Source organism: Parambassis ranga, chromosome 2, assembly GCF_900634625.1.
Source record: "Parambassis ranga chromosome 2, fParRan2.1, whole genome shotgun sequence".
Lineage (NCBI taxonomy): Eukaryota > Metazoa > Chordata > Actinopteri > Ambassidae > Parambassis > Parambassis ranga.
This window is the reverse complement of record NC_041023.1, coordinates 36,033,667-36,056,912: the sequence shown is the minus strand read 5'-3', so window position 1 is coordinate 36,056,912 and position 23,246 is coordinate 36,033,667. Positions and strand designations below refer to the sequence as shown.

At 45.4% G+C, this 23,246-nt stretch overlaps 2 protein-coding genes across 2 annotated transcripts in view; both read right to left on the bottom strand.

The window, feature by feature from the left end:
• LOC114429364 (cyclic nucleotide-gated channel cone photoreceptor subunit alpha-like) overlaps window positions 1-14,031 on the bottom strand; it is a 32,936-nt gene extending 18,905 nt beyond the window's left edge. The window contains exons 1-4 of the mRNA XM_028398241.1: window positions 13,959-14,031; window positions 13,785-13,841; window positions 13,442-13,519; window positions 13,256-13,312 (exon numbers count right to left, since the gene is read on the bottom strand). Of these exons, the coding sequence (XP_028254042.1) occupies window positions 13,256-13,312; window positions 13,442-13,519; window positions 13,785-13,840 (191 nt within the window). The 5' untranslated portion in view covers window position 13,841; window positions 13,959-14,031. The remainder of the gene's footprint in view (window positions 1-13,255; window positions 13,313-13,441; window positions 13,520-13,784; window positions 13,842-13,958) is intronic.
• A 4,838-nt stretch (window positions 14,032-18,869) lies between these two features.
• LOC114431753 (tubulin alpha chain-like) lies at window positions 18,870-21,986 on the bottom strand. The gene is made up of 4 exons (XM_028399366.1): window positions 21,829-21,986; window positions 20,322-20,544; window positions 20,088-20,236; window positions 18,870-19,960 (listed from the first exon to the last, which is right to left on the bottom strand). The coding sequence occupies exons 1-4, from the start codon at window positions 21,829-21,831 to the stop codon at window positions 18,986-18,988; spliced, it is 1,350 nt and encodes a 449-aa protein (XP_028255167.1). The 5' UTR covers window positions 21,832-21,986; the 3' UTR covers window positions 18,870-18,985.
• Between the last annotated feature and the right edge of the window lie 1,260 nt (window positions 21,987-23,246).

The window sequence follows — 23,246 nt, the reverse complement described above, 5'->3', positions numbered from 1 at the left end:
TTTCCTGCTACCAGTAGGTGGCGCTATGACCGTATCATCCTATTAGCATATATATCTGTTCAGACTCGGGTCCATAGCAGTACTGTAAGATTTTGTCCACATTGCATAAAGTATATGGGTAGTACTGCATAAAACACAGCGAGTTCCTTTGTAATGGCGAACGGTCAACTTTGAGGCCATGCCCCCACCACACCGTAAGACTTTTGTAAGAGTTTTGGAATGCTTCTATTCCCTGTGGTGTCCTGAGTGGACACAGTGAATTTCAGCTCAATTGCATGAAGTATGTGAGGCGTGAAAAGTTTTGAAGCAGGGTCAAAAATAGGCAAAAAATGGCCACAAAAGTCAAAATGGCGGACTTCCTGTTGGGTTTGGAGGGGGGGTCCAAGAGACTTTTTTGTGCGTCTTGGGGTGATACACATGTGTGCTAATTTTCATGATCCTGTGTCAAACTGGCCAGCGGGGCTACGCGTTAGGGCAAAAAATACAGGGAGTTCCTTTGTAATGGCGAATGGTCAACTTTGAGGCCACGCCCCCACCACACCGTAATACTTTTGTAAGAGTTTTGAATGCGTCTATTCCCTATGGTGTCCTGAGTGGACACAGTGAGTTTTAGCTCATTTGGATGAAGTATGCGAGGCGTGAAAAGTTTTGCAGCAGGGTCACAAATCGCCAAAAATTAACAGAAATTTCAAAATGGCGGACTTCCTGTTGGGTTTGGAGGGGGGGTCCAAGAGACTTTTTTGTGCATCTTGGGGTGATAAACATGTGTGCCAATTTTCGTGACCCTACTCAAAACAGGCCACAGGGGGCAGGCAGAAAAACCTATGAAAACACAACATTTTGTGTAGCCAGTAGGTGGCGCTCTGTCAAAGCCTCAATATTGTTGTATAGATGTGTTTAGGGTCAGACTCTGATCATACATGTGACATTTCGTACAGATCGGACAGAAAACGAAGAAGTTATAGAGACTTTCTGTGTCCTCAGAAATGGTCAAACTTTGAGGCCACGCCCCGGCCACACCGTCAGACTTTTGTAAGAGTTTTGGAATGCGTCTATTCCCTATGGTGTCCTGAGTGGACACGGCGAATTTCAGCTCAATCCGATGAAGTATGCGAGGCGTGAAAAGTTTGGCAGCAGGGTCACACATCGCCAAAAATGGCCACAAACCTTCAAATGGCGGACTTCCTGTTGGGTTTGGAGGGGGGGTCCAAGAGACTTTTTTGTGCGTCTTGAGGTGATACATATGTGTGCCAATTTTCATAATCCTGTGTCAAACCGGCCAGAGGGGCTACGCGTTGGGGGCGCTATAGAGCCATTTTTATATGTGCATTTCAAAAGTCAGCAAATTTCAAAATTTTTCGGGCGAATGAATTTTTCTACCAAGTTTGGTGAGTTTTTGGGCATGTTAAGGCCTCCAAAAATGCGATCTCGGAGGGGGAAAAAAAAAAAAAAAAAAAAAAAAATTAAAGCTGCAAGCAGCATTGCGGGCCCTCGCGCACCTTGCGATCCGCGGGGTCATCGCAGTCTTCTCTCCTATGCTCTCGTCTCCTATACTCTCCTGTGCTATGCTCTCCTCCTCTCATTTCCACAGATATACAACAAACACATGTTTACAACCAAACTTTCCTGCTACCAGTAGGTGGCGCTATGACCGTATCATCCTATTAGCATATATATCTGTTCAGACTCGGGGCTATAGCAGTACTGTAAGATTTTGTCCACATTGCATAAAGTATATGGGTAGTACTGCATAAAACACAGCGAGTTCCTTTGTAATGGCGAATGGTCAACTTTGAGGTCGCTCCCCCGCCACACGGTAATACTTTTGAAAGAGTTTTGGAATGCGTCTATTCCCTATGGTGTCCTGAGTGGACACAGTGAATTTCAGCTCAATTGCAAGAAGTATGTGAGCCGTGAAAAGTTTTGAAGCAGGGTCACAAATAGGCAAAAAATGGCCACAAAAGTCAAAATGGCGGACTTCCTGTTGGGTTTGGAGGCGGGGTCCAAGAGACTTTTTTGTGCGTCTTGGGGTGATACACATGTGTGCTAATTTTCATGAACCTGTGTCAAACTGGCCAGCGGGGCTACACATTAGGGCAAAAAATACAGGGAGTTCCTTTGTAATGGCGAATGGTCAACTTTGAGGCCACGCCCCCACCACACCGTAAGACTTTTGTAAGAGTTTTGGAATGCGTCTATTCCCTGTGGTGTCCTGAGTGGACACAGTGAATTTCAGCTCAATTGCATGAAGTATGTGAGGCGTGAAAAGTTTTGAAGCAGGGTCAAAAATAGGCAAGAAATGGCCACAAAAGTCAAAATGGCGGACTTCCTGTTGGGTTTGGAGGGGGGGTCCAAGAGACTTTTTTGTGCGTCTTGGGGTGATACACATGTGTGCCAATTTTCATGATCCTGTGTCAAACTGGCCAGAGGGGCTACGTGTTAGGGCAAAAAATACAGGGAGTTCTTTTGTAATGGCGAATGGTCAACTTTGAGGCCACGCCCCCACCACACCGTAAGACTTTTGTAAGAGTTTTGGAATGCGTCTATTCCCTATGGTGTCCTGAGTGGACACAGTGATTTTCAGCTTGATTGGATGAAGTATGCGAGGCGTGAAAAGTTTTGTAGCAGGGTCACAAATCGCCAAAAATTAACAGAAATTTCAAAATCGCGGACTTCCTGTTGGGTTTGGAGGGGGGGTCCAAGAGACTTTTTTGTGCATCTTGGGGTGATACACATGTGTGCCAATTTTCATGACCCTACTCAAAACAGGCCAGGGGGGCAGGCAGAAAAACCTATGAAAACACAACATTTTGTGTAGCCAGTAGGTGGCGCTCTGTCAAAGCCTCAATATTGTTGTATAGATGTGTTTAGGGTCAGACTCTGATCATACATGTGACATTTCGTACAGATCGGACAGAAAACGAAGAAGTTATAGAGACTTTCTGTGTCCTCAGAAATGGTCAAACTTTGAGGCCACGCCCCGGCCACACCGTCAGACTTTTGTAAGAGTTTTGGAATGCGTCTATTCCCTATGGTGTCCTGAGTGGACACGGCGAATTTCAGCTCAATCCGTTGAAGTATGCGAGGCGTGAAAAGTTTGGCAGCAGGGTCACACATCGCCAAAAATGGCCACAAACCTTCAAATGGCGGACTTCCTGTTGGGTTTGGAGGGGGGGTCCAAGAGACTTTTTTGTGCGTCTTGAGGTGATACATATGTGTGCCAATTTTCATAATCCTGTGTCAAACCGGCCAGAGGGGCTACGCGTTGGGGGCGCTATAGAGCCATTTTTATATGTGCATTTCAAAAGTCAGCAAATTTCAAAATTTTTCGGGCGAATGAATTTTTCTACCAAGTTTGGTGAGTTTTTGGGCATGTTAAGGCCTCCAAAAATGCGATCTCGGAGGGGGAAAAAAAAAAAAAAATTAAAGCTGCAAGCAGCATTGTGGGCCCTCGCGCACCTTGCTATCCGCAGGGTCATCGCAGTCTTCTCTCCTATGCTCTCGTCTCCTATACTCTCCTGTCCTATGCTCTCCTCCTCTCATTTCCACAGATAAACAACGAACACATGTTTACAACCAAACTTTCCTGTTAGCAGTAGATGGCGCTATGACCGTATCATCCTATTAGCATATATATCTGTTCAGACTCGGGTCCATAGCAGTACTGTAAGATTTTGTCCACATTGCATAAAGTATATGATTAGTACTGCATAAAACACAGCGAGTTCCTTTGTAATGGCGAACGGTCAACTTTGAGGCCACTCCCCCGCCACACGGTAATACTTTTGAAAGAGTTTTGTAATGCGTCTATTCCCTATGGTGTCCTGAGTGGACACAGTGAATTTCAGCTCAATTGCATGAAGTATGCGAGGCGTGAAAAGTTTAGAAGCAGGGTCACAAATAGTCAAAAAATGGCCACAAGAGTCAAAATGGCGGACTTCCTGTTGGGTTTGGAGGGGGGGTCCAAGAGACTTTTTTGTGCGTCTTGGGGTGATACACATGTGTGCAAATTTTCATGATCCTGTGTCAAACTGGCCAGCGGGGCTACGCGTTAGGGCAAAAAATACAGGGAGTTCCTTTGTAATGGCGAATGGTCAACTTTGAGTCCACGCCCCCACCACACCGTAATACTTTTGTAAGAGTTTTGGAATGCGTCTATTCTGTATCGTGTCCTGAGTGGACACAGTGATTTTCAGCTTGATTGGATGAAGTATGCGAGGCGTGAAAAGTTTTGTAGCAGGGTCACAAATCGCCAAAAATTAACAGAAATTTCAAAATGGCGGACTTCCTGTTGGGTTTGGAGGGGGGGTCCAAGAGACTTTTTTGTGCGTCTTGGGGTGATACACATGTGTGCTAATTCTCATGATCCTGTGTCAAACTGGCCAGCGGGGCTACGCATTAGGGCAATAAATACAGTGAGTTCCTTTGTAATGGCGAATGGTCAACTTTGAGGCCACGCCCCCGCCACACCGTCAGACTTTTGTAAGAGTTTTTGAATGCGTCTATTCCCTATGGTGTCCTGAGTGGACACAGTGAGTTTTAGCTCATTTGGATGAAGTATGCGAGGCATGAAAAGTTTTGTAGGAGGGTCACAAATCGCCAAAAATTAACAGAAATTTCAAAATTGCGGACTTCCTGTTGGGTTTGGAGGGGGGGGTCCAAGAGACTTTTTTGTGCATCTTGGGGTGATACACATGTGTACCAATTTTCATGCCCCTACTCAAAACAGGCCAGGGGGGCAGGCAGAAAAACCTATGAAAACACAACATTTTGTGTAGCCAGTAGGTGGCGCTCTGTCAAAGCCTCAATATTGTTGTATAGATGTGTTTAGGGTCAGACTCTGATCATACATGTGACATTTCGTACAGATCGGACAGAAAACGAAGAAGTTATAGAGACTTTCTGTGTCCTCAGAAATGGTCAAACTTTGAGGCCACGCCCCGGCCACACCGTCAGACTTTTGTAAGAGTTTTGGAATGCGTCTATTCCCTATGGTGTCCTGAGTGGACACGGCGAATTTCAGCTCAATCCGTTGAAGTATGCGAGGCGTGAAAAGTTTGGCAGCAGGGTCACACATCGCCAAAAATGGCCACAAACCTTCAAATGGCGGACTTCCTGTTGGGTTTGGAGGGGGGGTCCAAGAGACTTTTTTGTGCGTCTTGAGGTGATACATATGTGTGCCAATTTTCATAATCCTGTGTCAAACCGGCCAGAGGGGCTACGCGTTGGGGGCGCTATAGAGCCATTTTTATATGTGCATTTCAAAAGTCAGCAAATTTCAAAATTTTTCGGGCGAATGAATTTTTCTACCAAGTTTGGTGAGTTTTTGGGCATGTTAAGGGCTCCAAAAATGCGATCTCGGAGGGGGAAAAAAAAAAATAATTAAAGCTGCAAGCAGCATTGCGGGCCCTCGCGCACCTTGCGATCCGCGGGGTCATCGCAGTCTTCTCTCTTATGCTCTTGTCTCCTATACTCTCCTGTGCTATGCTCTCCTCCTCTCATTTCCACAGATATACAACAAACACATGTTTACAACCAAACTTTCCTGCTACCAGTAGGTGGCGCTATGACCGTATCATCCTATTAGCATATATATCTGTTTAGACTCGGCTCCATGGCAGTACTGTAAGATTTTGTCCACGTTGCATAAAGTATATGGGTAGTACTGCATAAAACACAGCGAGTTCCTTTGTAATGGCGAACGGTCAACTTTGAGGCCACTCCCCCACCACACGGTAATACTTTTGAAAGAGTTTTGGAATGCGTCTATTCCCTATGGTGTCCCGAGTGGACACAGTGAATTTCAGCTCAATTGCATGAAGTATGCGAGGCATGAAAAGTTTTATAGCAGGGTCAGAAAACGGTAAAAATTACAAAAAAAAATCAAAATGGTGGACTTCCTGTTGGGTTTGGAGGGGGGGTCCAAGAGACTTTTTTGTGCGTCTTGGGGTGATACACATGTGTGCTAATTCTCATGATCCTGTGTCAAACTGGCCAGCGGGGCTACGCGTTAGGGCAATAAATACAGTGAGTTCCTTTGTAATGGCGAATGGTCAACTTTGAGGCCACGCCCCCGCCACACCGTCAGACTTTTGTAAGAGTTTTGGAATGCGTCTATTCCCTATGGTGTCCTGAGTGGACACAGTGAGTTTTAGGTCATTTGGATGAAGTATGCGAGGCGTGAAAAGTTTTGTAGGAGGGTCACAAATCGCCAAAAATTAACAGAAATTTCAAAATTGCGGACTTCCTGTTGGATTTGGAGGGGGGGTCCAAGAGACTTTTTTGTGCATCTTGGGGTGATACACATGTGTACCAATTTTCATGACCCTACTCATAACAGGCCAGGGGGGCAGGCAGAAAAACCTATGAAAACACAACATTTTGTGTAGCCAGTAGGTGGCGCTCTGTCAAAGCCTCAATATTGTTGTATAGATGTGTTTAGGGTGAGACTCTGATCATACATGTGACATTTCGTACAGATCGGACAGAAAACAAAGAAGTTATAGAGACTTTCTGTGTCCTCAGAAATGGTCAAACTTTGAGGCCACGCCCCGGCCACACCGTCAGACTTTTGTAAGAGTTTTGGAATGCGTCTATTCCCTATGGTGTCCTGAGTGGACACGGCGAATTTCAGCTCAATCTGTTGAAGTATGCGAGGCGTGAAAAGTTTGGCAGCAGGGTCACACATCGCCAAAAATGGCCACAAACCTTCAAATGGCGGACTTCCTGTTGGGTTTGGAGGGGGGGTCCAAGAGACTTTTTTGTGCGTCTTGAGGTGATACATATGTGTGCCAATTTTCATAATCCTGTGTCAAACCGGCCAGAGGGGCTACGCGTTGGGGGCGCTATAGAGCCATTTTTATATGTGCATTTCAAAAGTCAGCAAATTTCAACATTTTTCGGGCGAATGAATTTTTCTACCAAGTTTGGTGAGTTTTTGGGCATGTTAAGGCCTCCAAAAATGCGATCTCGGAGGGGGAAAAAAAAAAAAAAAAAAAAAAAAAAAAAAAAAAATAATAATCCTAAGGGTTTCAATAGGGCTCTTGCACCATTCGGTGCTCGGGCCCTAATTAAAGCTGCAAGCAGCATTGCGGGCCCTCGCGCACCTTGCGATCCGCGGGGTCATCGCAGGCTTCTGTCCTATGCTCTCGTCTCCTATACTCTCCTGTCCTATGCTCTCCTCCTCTCATTTCCACAGATGTACAATAAACACATGTTTACAACCAAACTTTCCTGCTACCAGTAGGTGGCGCTATGACCGTATCATCCTATTAGCATATATATCTGTTCAGACTCGGGTCCATAGCAGTACTGTAAGATTTTGTCCACATTGCATAAAGTATGTGGGTAGTACTGCATAAAACACAGCGAGTTCCTTTGTAATGGCGAATGGTCAACTTTGAGGCCACTCCCCCGCCACATGGTAATACTTTTGAAAGAGTTTTGGAATGCGTCTATTCCCTATGGTGTCCAAAGTTGACACAGTGAGTTTTAGCTCAATTGGATGAAGTATGTGAGGCATGAAAAGTTTTGTAGCAGGGTCACAAATCGCCAAAAATTAACAGAAATTTCAAAATCGTGAACTTCCTGTTGGGTTTGGAGGGGGGGGTCCAAGAGACTTTTTTGTGCGTCTTGGGGTGATACACATGTGTGCTAATTTTCATGAACCTGTGTCAAACTGGCCAGCGGGGCTACACATTAGGGCAAAAAATACAGGGAGTTCCTTTGTAATGGCGAATGGTCAACTTTGAGGCCACGCCCCCACCACACCGTAAGACTTTTGTAAGAGTTTTGGAATGCGTCTATTCCCTGTGGTGTCCTGAGTGGACACAGTGAATTTCAGCTCAATTGCATGAAGTATGTGAGGCGTGAAAAGTTTTGAAGCAGGGTCAAAAATAGGCAAAAAATGGCCACAAAAGTCAAAATGGCGGACTTCCTGTTGGGTTTGGAGGGGGGGTCCAAGAGACTTTTTTGTGCGTCTTGGGGTGATACACATGTGTGCTAATTTTCATGACCCTACTCAAAACAGGCCAGGGGGGCAGGCAGAAAAACCTATGAAAACACAACATTTTGTGTAGCCAGTAGGTGGCGCTCTGTCAAAGCCTCAATATTGTTGTATAGATGTGTTTAGGGTCAGACTCTGATCATACATGTGACATTTCGTACAGATCGGAGAGAAAACGAAGAAGTTATAGAGACTTTCTGTGTCCTCAGAAATGGTCAAACTTTGAGGCCACGCCCCGGCCACACCGTCAGACTTTTGTAAGAGTTTTGGAATGCGTCTATTCCCTATGGTGTCCTGAGTGGACACGGCGAATTTCAGCTCAATCCGTTGAAGTATGCGAGGCGTGAAAAGTTTGGCAGCAGGGTCCCACATCGCCAAAAATGGCCACAAACCTTCAAATGGCGGACTTCCTGTTGGGTTTGGAGGGGGGGTCCAAGAGACTTTTTTGTGCGTCTTGAGGTGATACATATGTGTGCCAATTTTCATAATCCTGTGTCAAACCGGCCAGAGGGGCTACACGTTGGGGGCGCTATAGAGTCATTTTTATATGTGCATTTCAAAAGTCAGCAAATTTCAAAATTTTTCGGGCGAATGAATTTTTCTACCAAGTTTGGTGAGTTTTTGGGCATGTTAAGGCCCCCAAAAATGCGATCTCGGAGGGGGAAAAAAAAAAAAAAAAAATAATTAAAGCTGCAAGCAGCATTGCGGGCCCTCGCGCACCTTGCGATCCGCGGGGGTCATCGCAGTCTTCTCTCCTATGCTCTCGTCTCCTATACTCTCCTGTGCTATGCTCTCCTCCTCTCATTTCCACAGATATACAACAAACACATGTTTACAACCAAACTTTCCTGCTACCAGTAGGTGGCGCTATGACCGTATCATCCTATTAGCATATATATCTGTTCAGACTCGGGTCCATAGCAGTAGTGTAAGATTTTGTCCACATTGCATAAAGTATATGGGTAGTACTGCATAAAACACAGCGAGTTCCTTTATAATGGGGAATGGTCAACTTTGAGGCCACTCCCCCGCCACACGGTAATACTTTTGAAAGAGTTTTGGAATGCGTCTATTCCCTATGGTGTCCTGAGTGGACACAGTGAATTTCAGCTCAATTGCATGAAGTATGTGAGGCGTGAAAAGTTTTGAAGCAGGGTCACAAATAGGCACAAAATGGCCACAAAAGACAAAATGGCGGACTTCCTGTTGGGTTTGGAGGGGGGGTCCAAGAGACTTTTTTGTGCGTCTTGGGGTGATACACGTGTGCTAATTTTCATGAACCTGTGTCAAACTGGCCAGCGGGGCTACACATTAGGGCAAAAAATACAGGGAGTTCCTTTGTAATGGCGAATGGTCAACTTTGAGGCCACGCCCCCACCACACCGTAAGACTTTTGTAAGAGTTTTGGAATGCGTCTATTCCCTGTGGTGTCCCGAGTGGACACAGTGAATTTCAGCTCAATTGCATGAAGTATGTGAGGCGTGAAAAGTTTTGAAGCAGGGTCACAAATAGGCAAAAAATGGCCACAAAAGTCAAAATGGTGGACTTCCTGTTGGGTTTGGAGGGGGGGTCCAAGAGACTTTTTTGTGCGTCTTGGGGTGATACACATGTGTGCTAATTCACATGATCCTGTGTCAAACTGGCCAGCGGGGCTACGCGTTAGGGCAATAAATACAGTGAGTTCCTTTGTAATGGCGAATGGTCAACTTTGAGGCCACGCCCCCGCCACACCGTCAGACTTTTGTAAGAGTTTTGGAATGCGTCTATTCCCTATGGTGTCCTGAGTGGACACAGTGAGTTTTAGGTCATTTGGATGAAGTATGCGAGGCGTGAAAAGTTTTGTAGGAGGGTCACAAATCGCCAAAAATTAACAGAAATTTCAAAATTGCGGACTTCCTGTTGGGTTTGGAGGGGGGGTCCAAGAGACTTTTTTGTGCATCTTGGGGTGATACACATGTGTGCCAATTTTCATGACCCTACTCAAAACAGGCCAGGGGGGCAGGCAGAAAAACCTATGAAAACACAACATTTTGTGTAGCCAGTAGGTGGCGCTCTATCAAAGCCTCAATATTGTTGTATAGATGTGTTTAGGGTCAGACTCTGATCATACATGTGACATTTCGTACAGATCGGACAGAAAACGAAGAAGTTATAGAGACTTTCTGTGTCCTCAGAAATGGTCAAACTTTGAGGCCACGCCCCGGCCACACCGTCAGACTTTTGTAAGAGTTTTGGAATGCGTCTATTCCCTATGGTGTCCTGAGTGGACACGGCGAATTTCAGCTCAATCCGTTGAAGTATGCGAGGCGTGAAAAGTTGGCAGCAGGGTCACACATCGCCAAAAATGGCCACAAACCTTCAAATGGCGGACTTCCTGTTGGGTTTGGAGGGGGGGTCCAAGAGACTTTTTTGTGCGTCTTGAGGTGATACATATGTGTGCCAATTTTCATAATCCTGTGTCAAACCGGCCAGAGGGGCTACGCGTTGGGGGCGCTATAGAGCCATTTTTATATGTGCATTTCAAAAGTCAGCAAATTTCAAAATTTTTCGGACGAATGAATTTTTCTACCAAGTTTGGTGAGTTTTTGGGCATGTTAAGGCCTCCAAAAATGCGATCTCGGAGGGGGAAAAAAAAAAAAAAAAAAAAAAAAAAAAAAAAAAAAAAAAAAAAAAAAAATAATAATCCTAAGGGTTTCAATAGGGCTCTTGCACCATTCGGTGCTCGGGCCCTAATAATCCTAAGGGTTTCAATAGGGCTCTTGCACCATTCGGTGCTCGGGCCCTAATAATCCTAAGGGTTTCAATAGGGCTCTTGCACCATTCGGTGCTCGGGCCCTAATAATAATCCTAAGGGTTTCAATAGGGCTCTTGCACCATTCGGTGCTCGGGCCCTAATAATAATCCTAAGGGTTTCAATAGGGCTCTTGCACCATTCGGTGCTCGGGCCCTAATTAAAGCTGCAAGCAGCATTGCGGGCCCTCGCGCACCTTGCGATCCGCGGGGTCATCACAGTCTTCTCTCCTATGCTCTCGTCTCCTATACTCTCCTGTCCTATGCTCTCCTCCTCTCATTTCCACAAATATACAACAAACACATGTTTACAACCAAACTTTCCTGCTACCAGTAGGTGGCGCTATGACCGTATCATCCTATTAGCATATATATCTGTTCAGACTCGGGTCCATAGCAGTACAGTAAGATTTTGTCCACATTGCATAAAGTATATGGGTAGTACAATATATATATATATGGGTAGCATAAAACACAGCGAGTTCCTTTGTAATGGCGAATGGTCAACTTTGAGGCCACTCCCCCGCCACACGGTAATACTTTTGAAAGAGTTTTGGAATGCGTCTATTCCCTATGGTGTCCTGAGTGGATACAGTGAATTTCAGCTCAATTGCATGAAGTATGTGAGGCGTGAAAAGTTTTGAAGCAGGGTCACAAATAGGCAAAAAATGGCCACAAAAGTGAAAATGGTGGACTTCCTGTTGGGTTTGGAGGGGGGGTCCAAGAGACTTTTTTGTGCGTCTTGGGGTGATACACATGTGTGCTAATTCTCATGATCCTGTGTCAAACTGGCCAGCGGGGCTACGCATTAGGGCAATAAATACAGTGAGTTCCTTTGTAATGGCGAATGGTCAAGTTTGAGGCCACGCCCCGGCCACACCGTCAGACTTTTGTAAGAGTTTTTGAATGCGTCTATTCCCTATGGTGTCCTGAGTGGACACAGTGAGTTTTAGCTCATTTGGAGGAAGTATGCGAGGCGTGAAAAGTTTTGTAGGAGGGTCACAAATCGCCAAAAATTAACAGAAATTTCAAAATTGCGGACTTCCTGTTGGGTTTGGAGGGGGGGTCCAAGAGACTTTTTTGTGCATCTTGGGGTGATACACATGTGTACCAATTTTCATGACCCTACTCAAAACAGGCCAGGGGGGCAGGCAGAAAAACCTATGAAAACACAACATTTTGTGTAGCCAGTAGGTGGCGCTCTGTCAAAGCCTCAATATTGTTGTATAGATGTGTTTAGGGTCAGACTCTGATCATACATGTGACATTTCGTACAGATCGGACAGAAAACGAAGAAGTTATAGAGACTTTCTGTGTCCTCAGAAATGGTCAAACTTTGAGGCCACGCCCCGGCCACACCGTCAGACTTTTGTAAGAGTTTTGGAATGCGTCTATTCCCTATGGTGTCCTGAGTGGACACGGCGAATTTCAGCTCAATCCGATGAAGTATGCGAGGCGTGAAAAGTTTGGCAGCAGGGTCACACATCGCCAAAAATGGCCACAAACCTTCAAATGGCGGACTTCCTGTTGGGTTTGGAGGGGGGGTCCAAGAGACTTTTTTGTGCGTCTTGAGGTGATACATATGTGTGCCAATTTTCATAATCCTGTGTCAAACCGGCCAGAGGGGCTACGCGTTGGGGGCGCTATAGAGCCATTTTTATATGTGCATTTCAAAAGTCAGCAAATTTCAAAATTTTTCGGGCGAATGAATTTTTCTACCAAGTTTGGTGAGTTTTTGGGCATGTTAAGGCCTCCAAAAATGCGATCTCGGAGGGGGAAAAAAAAAAAAAAAAAAAATAATAATCCTAAGGGTTTCAATAGGGCTCTTGCACCATTCGGTGCTCGGGCCCTAATAATAATCCTAAGGGTTTCAATAGGGCTCTTGCACCATTCGGTGCTCGGGCCCTAATAATCCTAAGGGTTTCAATAGGGCTCTTGCACCATTCGGTGCTCGGGCCCTAAATAATAATCCTAAGGGTTTCAATAGGGCTCTTGCACCATTCGGTGCTCGGGCCCTAATAATAATCCTAAGGGTTTCAATAGGGCTCTTGCACCATTCGGTGCTCGGGCCCTAAATAATAATCCTAAGGGTTTCAATAGGGCTCTTGCACCATTCGGTGCTCGGGCCCTAAAAATAATAATCCTAAGGGTTTCAATAGGGCTCTTGCACCATTCGGTGCTCGGGCCCTAATAATAATCCTAAGGGTTTCAATAGGGCTCTTGCACCATTCGGTGCTCGGGCCCTAATAATCCTAAGGGTTTCAATAGGGCTCTTGCACCATTCGGTGCTCGGGCCCTAATAATAATCCTAAGGGTTTCAATAGGGCTCTTGCACCATTCGGTGCTCGGGCCCTAATAATAATCCTAAGGGTTTCAATAGGGCTCTTGCACCATTCGGTGCTCTGGCCCTAATTATGCAGTGCACAATGAATGTACATTTTTTATAGTGTAGCATCTTACCCATCATTGTTGTTGCTGTTGTTCATGTTGTGGGCAGCTAGAGGCCACCTCACATCACTGCAATAAAAGCAGGAAAAAAACTTCAACTGTATTTGATGTTAAAGCCATTTAACTGTATGGTTACCATGGTAACCATGTTTTTTTTAAATAATATTTAAATGTATAGTGATTGTAGGTATAGCTCACTTGCTCCTGGTCTGGTTGCTAAGGTTGGACTCTGTTGGAGCAACGCTGCTTCTCCCAAAGTGCACCATGTGGGACAGCCTTAAACAAGACATCAAAATGACATGAATCACACTCACTTTTTGATATGACAACATTTAAATTAAATAAAAATGTAAAATAAGATAAAAATAGAAAAAGTAACAAACAAGCTGGAATTAAAATAGAATATAACATAAAATAAAATAAAAATAGAAAAAATAAGTAACAAGCTAGAATTAAATATACAGATAAGAATATTATACTTCTCACCACATTATAGACTTTATTCCTATAAGGCCTGTCTGTTAAATGTCATCTCACTCACCTGGACTGCACTCCTGTCCCCACTGGAGGTATGTGATCCTTGCCTCTGTCCATCATCCTGGAGGGACACATCATAACTACAATATAAAAATAACTTCAAAAATGTGGTTTATTAGCTTAGCAATGTTAGCTCAAATCCTATACTCACATATTTACACATGCTAAAATTAGTTACCTGAATGTAAGAGAGCAGCTCAGGACAAGCTTGGAGTCGATCCTATGTCGGGGGGTCCTCCTCCTTCACTTCACTTCACTTCAAAACACCAGACAAGGGCCTGCTTTTCACATATAAAAAGCCTTCTAACACTCACTTGAGATAACCACACTCGTGCTTTAACTGTGGGTGGTAGCCTCCCTGCTGTGGAGGAGCTCCTTCTCTTCATCCACCCACCACCACCACCACCCTGCAGAGGGAGGGAGGGAGAGAGGCAGAGAGGGAGGGAGGGGTCATTTTCACATTGAGATTCAGCCAAAAATAAGAAATAATATTATTATTCTTCAGGATCAAACTTTAAACGTTGTTTTGTTGTTATGTATTAGCGCATCATGTTTCTGTGCATCTATTTTCAAGCATCCTTTGTGCTGATCGGCGTCCTCTTTATTTATATCCCTTCCACTCTGAGTAAATCCTCTTAGTGTGTGAGGAAAGCTAAAGTAAAACATCAGAACTGCACCTGCAGCTCAGAGAGGAGCTCGACAATCCTTCTGCAGCCTCGGCTAATCCCAGCTGTAAGTCAGTGTGGCAGCCGGGAACCCTCGCTGCTGTGACAGTGATAACAGAGCAACACAGATTATTTTATATTACAACAGCTAGCTTTAGATAAAACATAAATGTGACTAATGTTTCTGGAGGGACCCCAAAAAGTGATGGACACGTGATACGCCAGCGACTTCCTCATCAATTTGACAACAGCTAGCTTTAGGTTCAGATAAAACACAAGCGCATAACTAATGTTTCTATAGGGACCCAAAAAAGTGACGGACAAATGCTTCAGATAAAACACAAGCAAGTGGCTAATGTTTCAGAGGGACCCCATAAAGTGAGGGACACGTGATACACCAGCAACATCCTTATCAATTTGACAACAGCTAGCTTTAGCTTCAGATAAAACATACATGTGGCTAATGTTTCAACATCCCCTCAACAACCCCACTCGTGCTCCCCCTTTTTGTCCATATTTGGAGTTTTGGCGGACGTGACGCTGCCAACATGGTGGCGGTCATCACGTCCCGGAACCTCCCACCGAGCCTCATAATGGCTCTTCAGAAACAAACGGGTGACGTCACGGAAGCTCTGTCCATAGTTTTTACTGTCAATGGATAAAACACAAGCACATGGCTAATGTTTCTAGAGGTGTGTGTGTGTTCGGCCGCACATCAGAGTCAGATTATCTTCTGTAAATGAGATTACTGTTAATCTGTTGACGCCTCCTGAGGAAAAAACAGGGAAGAGGTAGAGAAGGATCAGTGCTCACCTCCGAGCATAGAGTGCGTATGCAATATATAAGAATATGTATGTAATTTAAATAAAGATCTAATTTGTTAGATCGTGTGAAACAAAGCGATCAAAATCTTTCAAGTGCCACAGCAGTTGATAACTGCTGCCATGTTTACATGTCTCCTCCAGGGATGGATGTGTTGGTTCCTGTCTCCAGGCAGCAGCGCGTCAACGGTTAATGACACAGGCCCTGTGTGGATTGATAATTGCAGAGTCTCCCGGGTTGTGTTCTAAGAAGCTGCTGACTCACCAATTGCTGGAGGTCATGTTGCAGGGCTCTGGCAGTGGTCCTCCTGCTCGTCCTTTGCACAAAGAATAGATAGAATAGAATAGAATAGAATATACTTTATTAATCCCTTTGGGAAGGTCCCTCGGGGAAATTTGGGTACCAGCAGCACTACAACCCCAACAGTCAGAGCAAGAATTAAATAGAATAAAATAAAATAGAATGAAATAGAATATAGTGCAGTAAAAAAAAAATAAAAGATAAGAGGAATTATTTACAAACATTGCACACCAGCATAGATGGTCATGTGATATAGTGCAGTAAGGTAAAGGAATTATGTACAAAATTTGCACAGCAGCATAAATGGTACAGGATTATTGCACATATAAATTATTGCATGTATGTTGTATCAGGCGGGCTGTGCTCCTCCCTTCCTTCTCCCCCTCCTGCCAAAAGCAAAGTTGTAGAGTTTGATGGATCGGGGGACAAAGGAGTCTCTGAGTCTGTTGGTCCTGCTCTTGGGGAGGAGCAGCATGTGACTGTTCTGGCTCCTCTGAGCGCTGATGACAGTGTGCAGAGGATGACTGGCATCGTCCACAATAGCCAGGAGTTTTCTTAGTGTTCTCCTCTCTGCCACTGTCATCAGGGAGTCCAGCTTCATGCCAACCACAGAGCCAGCCCGCCTGATAAGTCTGTCCAGCCTGTTAGCACACCTTTTGTTTATGTTACCCCCCCCCCAACAGACAACAGCATAAAAAAGTGTACTGGCCACCACAGACTGGTAGAACATCCACAGGAGTTTCCTGCAGATGTTGAAGGCTCCCAGTCTTCGCAGGAAGTACAGACGGCTCTGGCCCTTCTTGTACAGGTGATCTGTACAGCATGTCCAGTCCAGCTTGTTGTCCAGCCACAACCCGAGGTACTTGTAGTTGCCTACAATCTCCACCTCGTCGTCCCTGACGGTCACTGGACGTGGCTGTGGGCTGGACTTCCTGAAGTCGATGACAAGCTCCTTAGTCTTTGAGGTGTTAAGCTGGAGATGGTTCACCTGACTCCAGGTGACAAAGTCGCTGACTACACTTCTGTACTCATCCTCTCCATCATCCCTGATACACCCCACGATAGCTGTGTCATCTGCAAACTTCTGGATGTGACACAGTTCTGAGTTGTAGCAGAAGTCTGAGGTGTAAAAGGTGAAGAGGAGGGGGGCCAGCACCGTCCCCTGGGGAGCTCCAGTGCTGCTGATGACAGTGTCTGATGTGGTGTCCTTTAGTCTGACATACTGCGGTCTCTCCGTGAGGTACTCAGCAATACAGGACACCAAGTAGTGGTCCACTGACATCTCCCTCAGTTTGTCCAGTAGCAGCAGGGGCTGGATGGTGTTGAAGGCACTTGAGAAGTCCAAGAAAAGAATCCTCACTGTGCCCCTCCCTTTGTCCAGATGTGCTTGAACATGGTGTAGGCAGTAGAGAATAGCGTCCTCCACACCCACACCTGCCCGGTAGGCAAACTGTAGGGGGTCCTGAGCCTGATGCACTTGGGGCTTGAGGAGGTCGAGGATGAGCCGCTCCATTGTCTTCATCAGCTGTGATGTGAGTGCCACCAGTCTGTAGTCGTTCAGCTCCTGAGGGCAGATTCTCTTTGGAACTGGAACAACACAGGATGTTTTCCACAGGGTAGGCACTCTCCCCAGACTGAGACTGAGGTTGAAGACATGCTGGAGTGGTTCCCCCAGTTCAGCAGCGCAGGTCCTTAGCAGACGAGAAGGCACCCTGTCGGGGCCCGCCGCTTTCCTTGGGTGGAGCCTCCTCAGTTCTCTCCTTACCTGGTCTGCTGTGATGGATGGATGTTGAGATGGGGGGGGGATGAAGGGTGTTGAGATGGGGGGAGGGGTGATAGGTGGGGAGAGGGCTGCACAGGGGGTGGAGTCAGGGGGGTCATACACTGCAGTGAGGAGGGGGGGGCAGTGGGTTGGTCAAAGCGGTTGAAGAAGTAGTTCAGCCTGTTTGCTTCCTCCACTGTTCCCCCTGCTGTTTTGGCCTTTGATCTGTAGCCTGTGATGGTGTTGACACCATCCCAGACCTCCTTCATCTGTCTCTCACTCAGTTTCTTCTCCACCTTCCTCCTGTAGCTGTCGTTTGCCTTTTTCAGGCATTGTTTCACCTCCCGCTGTGCTGATTGAATAGCCTCTCTGTCTCTGTTCATGAAGGCCACCTTCTTCCTGTTGAGGGCAGCTTTAACATCTTGTGTTACCCAAGGTTTGTTATTTGGGTAACAGCGGACAGACTTGTTTGGGGAGACTACGTCCAGGCAGAAGTTGAGGTAGTCTGTCAGACAGTGAGTCTGCTCCTCTATGTCCTCGCCATGTGTTTTCAGCAGTACATCCCAGTCAGTGGTGTCAAAGCAGTCCCTCAGAGCATCCTCTGCTTCAGGTGACCAAAGGAGGAGGTAGCAATCATGCTGCTGGGTTGTTGCCCTCCTATGGCCCCCTCCATGGCTTCTGGTGTACTGGCCTGTCTCCTGGTATCTCCTCCATGAAGAACCTCTCCTTTATAAGGGGTGTCTTGATAGTTGCCTCTCATTTCCACCTGTTGTCTGTTCCAATTGCACAACAACAGCTGAAATTGATTCACAATCAGTGTTGCTTCCTAACACACACACACGCACACACACGCATCACCAACAATAGTCTGTGGTGCAGTCCTGCTGCTTCAGGTATGATGATGAAGTCACTCACAGTAACACAACACTGCCATCTTGTGCCATATAATAATCAGATTGTTGCTTCTTTTACGGTTTGGTTTGACTTTTGGACAGTTTTAATTTAATTTACATTTTTTTATTAACTAGGTTTAACATTTGAACAGTTTTTATTTAATTTTATTTTTGTTATTTTTTTATTTACTTTTTAATAGAATTTTTTATTCACTACGTTAGACATTTTTAATTTAATTTAAGTTTTTAATTTATTTTATTATTTATTATTGACTAGGTTTGACATTTGGACAGTTTTTATTTTAATTTATTTTTTATTGTATTTTTTACTTATTTTTATTTTTGACTTCTGTAGACTGTATATATATATATATATATATATATATATATATATATATATATATATACTGCCATCTTGTGGTAAGCGAAAGTCATTCCTATTTGCATGTATTGTATAATAACATCAGATTGTTGCTCTTTTACTTAATGTTAGCACTTTGAACTGTGTATTTTGGTAGAAACCTTCATTTTTATAAAATAAGTCTATCAACAACAACAAAAAACAGAACATTATGAGTTTAACCGAAGTGATTTACATCCTGGACTATTCGTAGACGTTCAGTGATGTTTGGATGCAGAGACGTGCGGCTGGTGTAAACAGTTTTATTCTAAAAGAAGACATTCTCTCTCATTCGAGAGTCTTTTAATAAAACTAAACACCACGGACATAAGCTCAACCCGCTTTCATATACATCGTACATGCTTAATACTCTTCTCCCTCTTCGTCTTCTTCATACGAGTCCACGCCGACCTCTTCGTAATCCTTCTCCAGGGCGGCCATGTCCTCTCTGGCCTCTGAGAACTCTCCCTCCTCCATCCCCTCCCCGACGTACCAGTGGACGAAGGCCCGCTTGGCATACATCAGGTCAAACTTGTGGTCAAGTCTGGCCCAGGCCTCTGCGATGGCGGTGGTGTTGCTCAGCATGCAGACGGCCCTCTGCACCTTGGCCAGGTCTCCGCCTGGAACCACGGTGGGAGGCTGGTAGTTGATGCCCACCTTGAATCCTGTCGGACACCAGTCTACGAACTGGATGGTGCGCTTGGTTTTGATGTTGCTGATGGCGACGTTGACGTCTTTGGGCACCACGTCGCCGCGGTACAGCAGGCAGCAGGCCATGTACTTGCCGTGACGGGGGTCACATTTGACCATCTGGTTGGCCGGCTCGAAGCAGGAGTTGGTGATTTCGGCGACGGTAAGCTGCTCGTGATAGGCCTTCTCCGACGAGATGACCGGGGCGTAGGTGGCCAGGGGGAAGTGGATACGGGGGTAAGGCACTAGGTTGGTCTGGAACTCCGTCAAGTCCACATTCAGGGCTCCGTCGAAACGCAGTGAGGCAGTGATGGAGGAGACGATCTGGCTGATGAGGCGATTGAGATTGGTGTAAGACGGACGTTCGATGTCCAGGTTCCTGCGGCAGATATCGTAGATGGCCTCGTTGTCCACCATAAAGGCGCAGTCGGAGTGCTCCAGCGTGGTGTGGGTGGTTAGGATGGAGTTGTAGGGCTCCACCACGGCCGTGGACACCTGAGGAGCCGGGTAGATGGCGAACTCCAGCTTGGACTTCTTACCAAAGTCTACCGAAAGCCTCTCCATGAGAAGAGAGGTGAATCCGGAACCAGTTCCTCCACCGAAGGAATGGAAGACCAGGAAACCTTGGAGTCCTGTGCACTGGTCAGACTGAACACGGAAGGCGATAGGTTAATAGGGGTTCTACACTGAACCCGACACACAACCCCCCACCCCCCCCGAAAAGACTTTAGATCCTTGAGTTCAGCTCGTGAAAGCCAGGAGGTCTTATACGTACCAGCTTCCGGATCCTGTCAAGAACGGCATCGATGTGCTCCTTTCCGACGGTGTAGTGACCACGGGCGTAGTTGTTGGCTGCGTCCTCCTTCCCCGAGATCAGCTGCTCGGGATGGAACAGCTGCCGGTAGGTTCCCGTTCGGACCTCATCTTGAAGAAAGGATTGAGAAGAGAAGCATAAATTTTGGTAAGGGGGTCTTGGGCTTAGGGTTAGGGGGTCTATAGCGGTCCTTACCGATTACAGTGGGCTCCAGGTCAACAAAGATGGCTCTGGGGACGTACTTCCCCGTGCCGGTCTCGCTGAAGAAGGTGGTGAAGGAGTCGTCGTAGCCTCCGGAGGGTTTGGCGCTGGGCATGTGGCCGTCGGGCTGGATGTGGTGCTCAAGGCAGTACAGCTCCCAGCAGGTGTTCCCCATCTGGACACCGGCCTGGCCGACGTGGATGGAGATGCATTCGCGCTACAGAGGGGGGGAGGGAGGGACACACACACACACAAAGATATTTTATTATAAACCGGCAGCGATTAGATTAGCACGGTCTTTTCAGTGTGTCTCCGCAGAGGCCAAAGTGCCGCCGCCACTGACACACCCTACTCAAGTACTTCTAGATCCTTGTAAAAGATGTGGGTGAGAGAGGGAGGAAGGGTTGCCTGTGTTGTGCATGTAAGCAAAAGACAGGAACAAGTTTGGTCTCATCATTTGGGCCCTGAGGGAGTCGAACATGGTCCGTCCTGTTTGGCCTTTTTTCGAGCAAAGACAGCAATGCAAACGTATGAAAAGAATGGTTGACTGTTGAACAGTTTTTATTTTATTTTATTTTAATTAATTTTTTATTTTATGATTTTAATTACTAGGTTTAACATTTGAACATTTTTTATTTAATTTTATTTTAATTAATTTTTTGTTTTTTTAATTTACTAGGTTTTATTTTTGGACGGTTTATATTTTATTTTAAATATTTTTTTATTTTTACTAGGTTTAACCTTTAGGCAGTTATTATTTTAATTTAATTATTGTTTCATTTTATTTATTTTTAACCAGGATTAACTTATGAACAGTTTTTTTTTTATTCTAATAAATGTTTTATTTTATTTTATTATTTAGGCTTGTTTTGAATTGTGGGGCGGCAGGACAGCTATTTCTGAGTAAAGTGTCTTTCACTCGACCCCCCCCCCCCCCCCAACCTGTTTAGACTGCTCCTAAAAATAAAAAAAAACTCTCAGCGTGCACATGCAAAAACAAAGCTCCTCCAATCAGATAGCTGCTTAGTTGGCTGGATGTGAGGGATGTGAGGAATGCACAGGGTGGGTGGGCGGGAGACAGGCCTGTTCGGTTTAGCTGCTTGTGTTGCAACAACACACACTCTGACACAGAGGACGCTTGTGTGTGTGTGTGTGTGTGTGTAAAATCACAACTTGATGACGATCATCTGCTTCCTGTATCTCTCTCTCTCTCTCTCTCTCTCTTCCTGACCGCCTAAAAAGACTTCTGGGTAAAGTCTGAAAGTCTGAAAAAAAATTAGGACACACGTTTGCACACAGGGAGTCTAAGAAGGGGGGGAAAGGTCAACGCCCTGAACTCCAAAAAAAAGGCTTACACAAGTTGTTGGAGGCCACATCAGCACACGACACACACACACACTAAACCCTCCATATGGAAAGGGTTAAGTGACACACAAAAGCTACACAACTTTCTTTGTATGTTTTGTGTGATTAATATTAAAAAAGTAACAATAATACTCACCATTGTTGTGTTTTGATTGTCCTTCCTGAAGTAGAATAAGAAGAAGAGGAAGTAGTAGAAGAAGAAGAAGTTGGGTGTGTGTCTGCGTGTAGATTCTCACAGTGCACCTATAATGAGAGCTCTGTGAGGGAAGCCTCATGAATGTGCGACACAAACACTTTTATAGGGGGAGGGGGGGGGTGGAGGAAGAGGAGGGGCCACCCACAGCTGTGGTTTACTGTCTTTTTTTATGAGCACTTCCTGTTTTGGCCTCATCGAAATAAAAGCACAGGATGAACAGAAACAATAAGAAAAATCATAATATTATTTTGATATATTGTATTTATAGATCCGCGCAACACAAAATATGTAGTTTATGTTTTTGTTATGCAAATCATAATTCATAGTCATAGTTTTAGCATTACAAAAAAATACAAAATATAAATGTGCCAGAAAATGAGATGGACAGTGAGAATAAAAAAGGCTACACACATAGACACACACACACATATACACTCAACAAAAATATAAACGCAACACTTTTGTTTTTGCTCCCATGTTTCATGAGATGGACTTGAAGATCTAAACTTCATTCCAGATACACAATATTACCATTCCTCTCAAACATTGTTCACAAATCTGTCTAAATGTGTGATAGTGAGCACTTCTGCTTTGCTGAGATAATCCATCCCACCTCACAGGTGTGCCACATCAAGATGCTGATCTGACATCATGATTAGTGCACAGGTGTACCTTAAACTGCTCACAATAAAAGGCCACCCTGAAATGTGCATTTTGTTTCTGCTTTATTGGCGGTCTGGGGACTCAGAACCAGTCAGTATCTGGTGTGACCACCATTTGCCTCATGCAGTGCAACACATCTTCTTCGCATAGAGTTTATCAGATTGTCTATTGTGGCCTGTGGAATGTTGGTCCACTCCTCTTCAATGGCTGTGCGAAGTTGCTGGATATTAGTGGGAACTGGTGCACGCTGTCGTATACGCCGGTCAAGCACATCCCAAACATGTTCAATGGGTGACATGTCCAGTGAGTATGCTGGCCATGCAAGAACTGGGACATTTTCAGCTTCCAAGAATTGTGTACAGATCCTTGCAACATGGGGCCGTGCATTATCTTGCTGAAACATGAGGTGATGTTCATGGATGTATGGCACAACAATGGGCCTCAGGATCTCATCACGGTATCTCTGTGCATTCAAAATGCCATCAATAAAATGCACCTGTGTTCTTCGTCCATAACAGATGCCTGCCCATACCATGACCCCACCACCACCATGGGCCACTCGATCCACAACATTGACATCAGCAAAGCGCTCACCCACACGACGCCACACACGCTGTCTGCCATCTGCCCTGAACAATGTAAACCGAGATTCATCCGTGAAGAGAACACCTCTCCAACATGCTAGACGCCATCGA

Excerpts from the sequence above, each read along its gene's own strand:
- LOC114431753 (XM_028399366.1), bottom strand. Across the intron at positions 20,237-20,321 it reads CCTGGAGCCCACTGTAATCG|ATGAGGTCCGAACGGGAACC; the intron begins GTAAGGACCGCT and ends CCTTTCTTCAAG. Across the intron at positions 19,961-20,087 it reads TTGACAGGATCCGGAAGCTG|TCTGACCAGTGCACAGGACT; the intron begins GTACGTATAAGA and ends TTCCGTGTTCAG.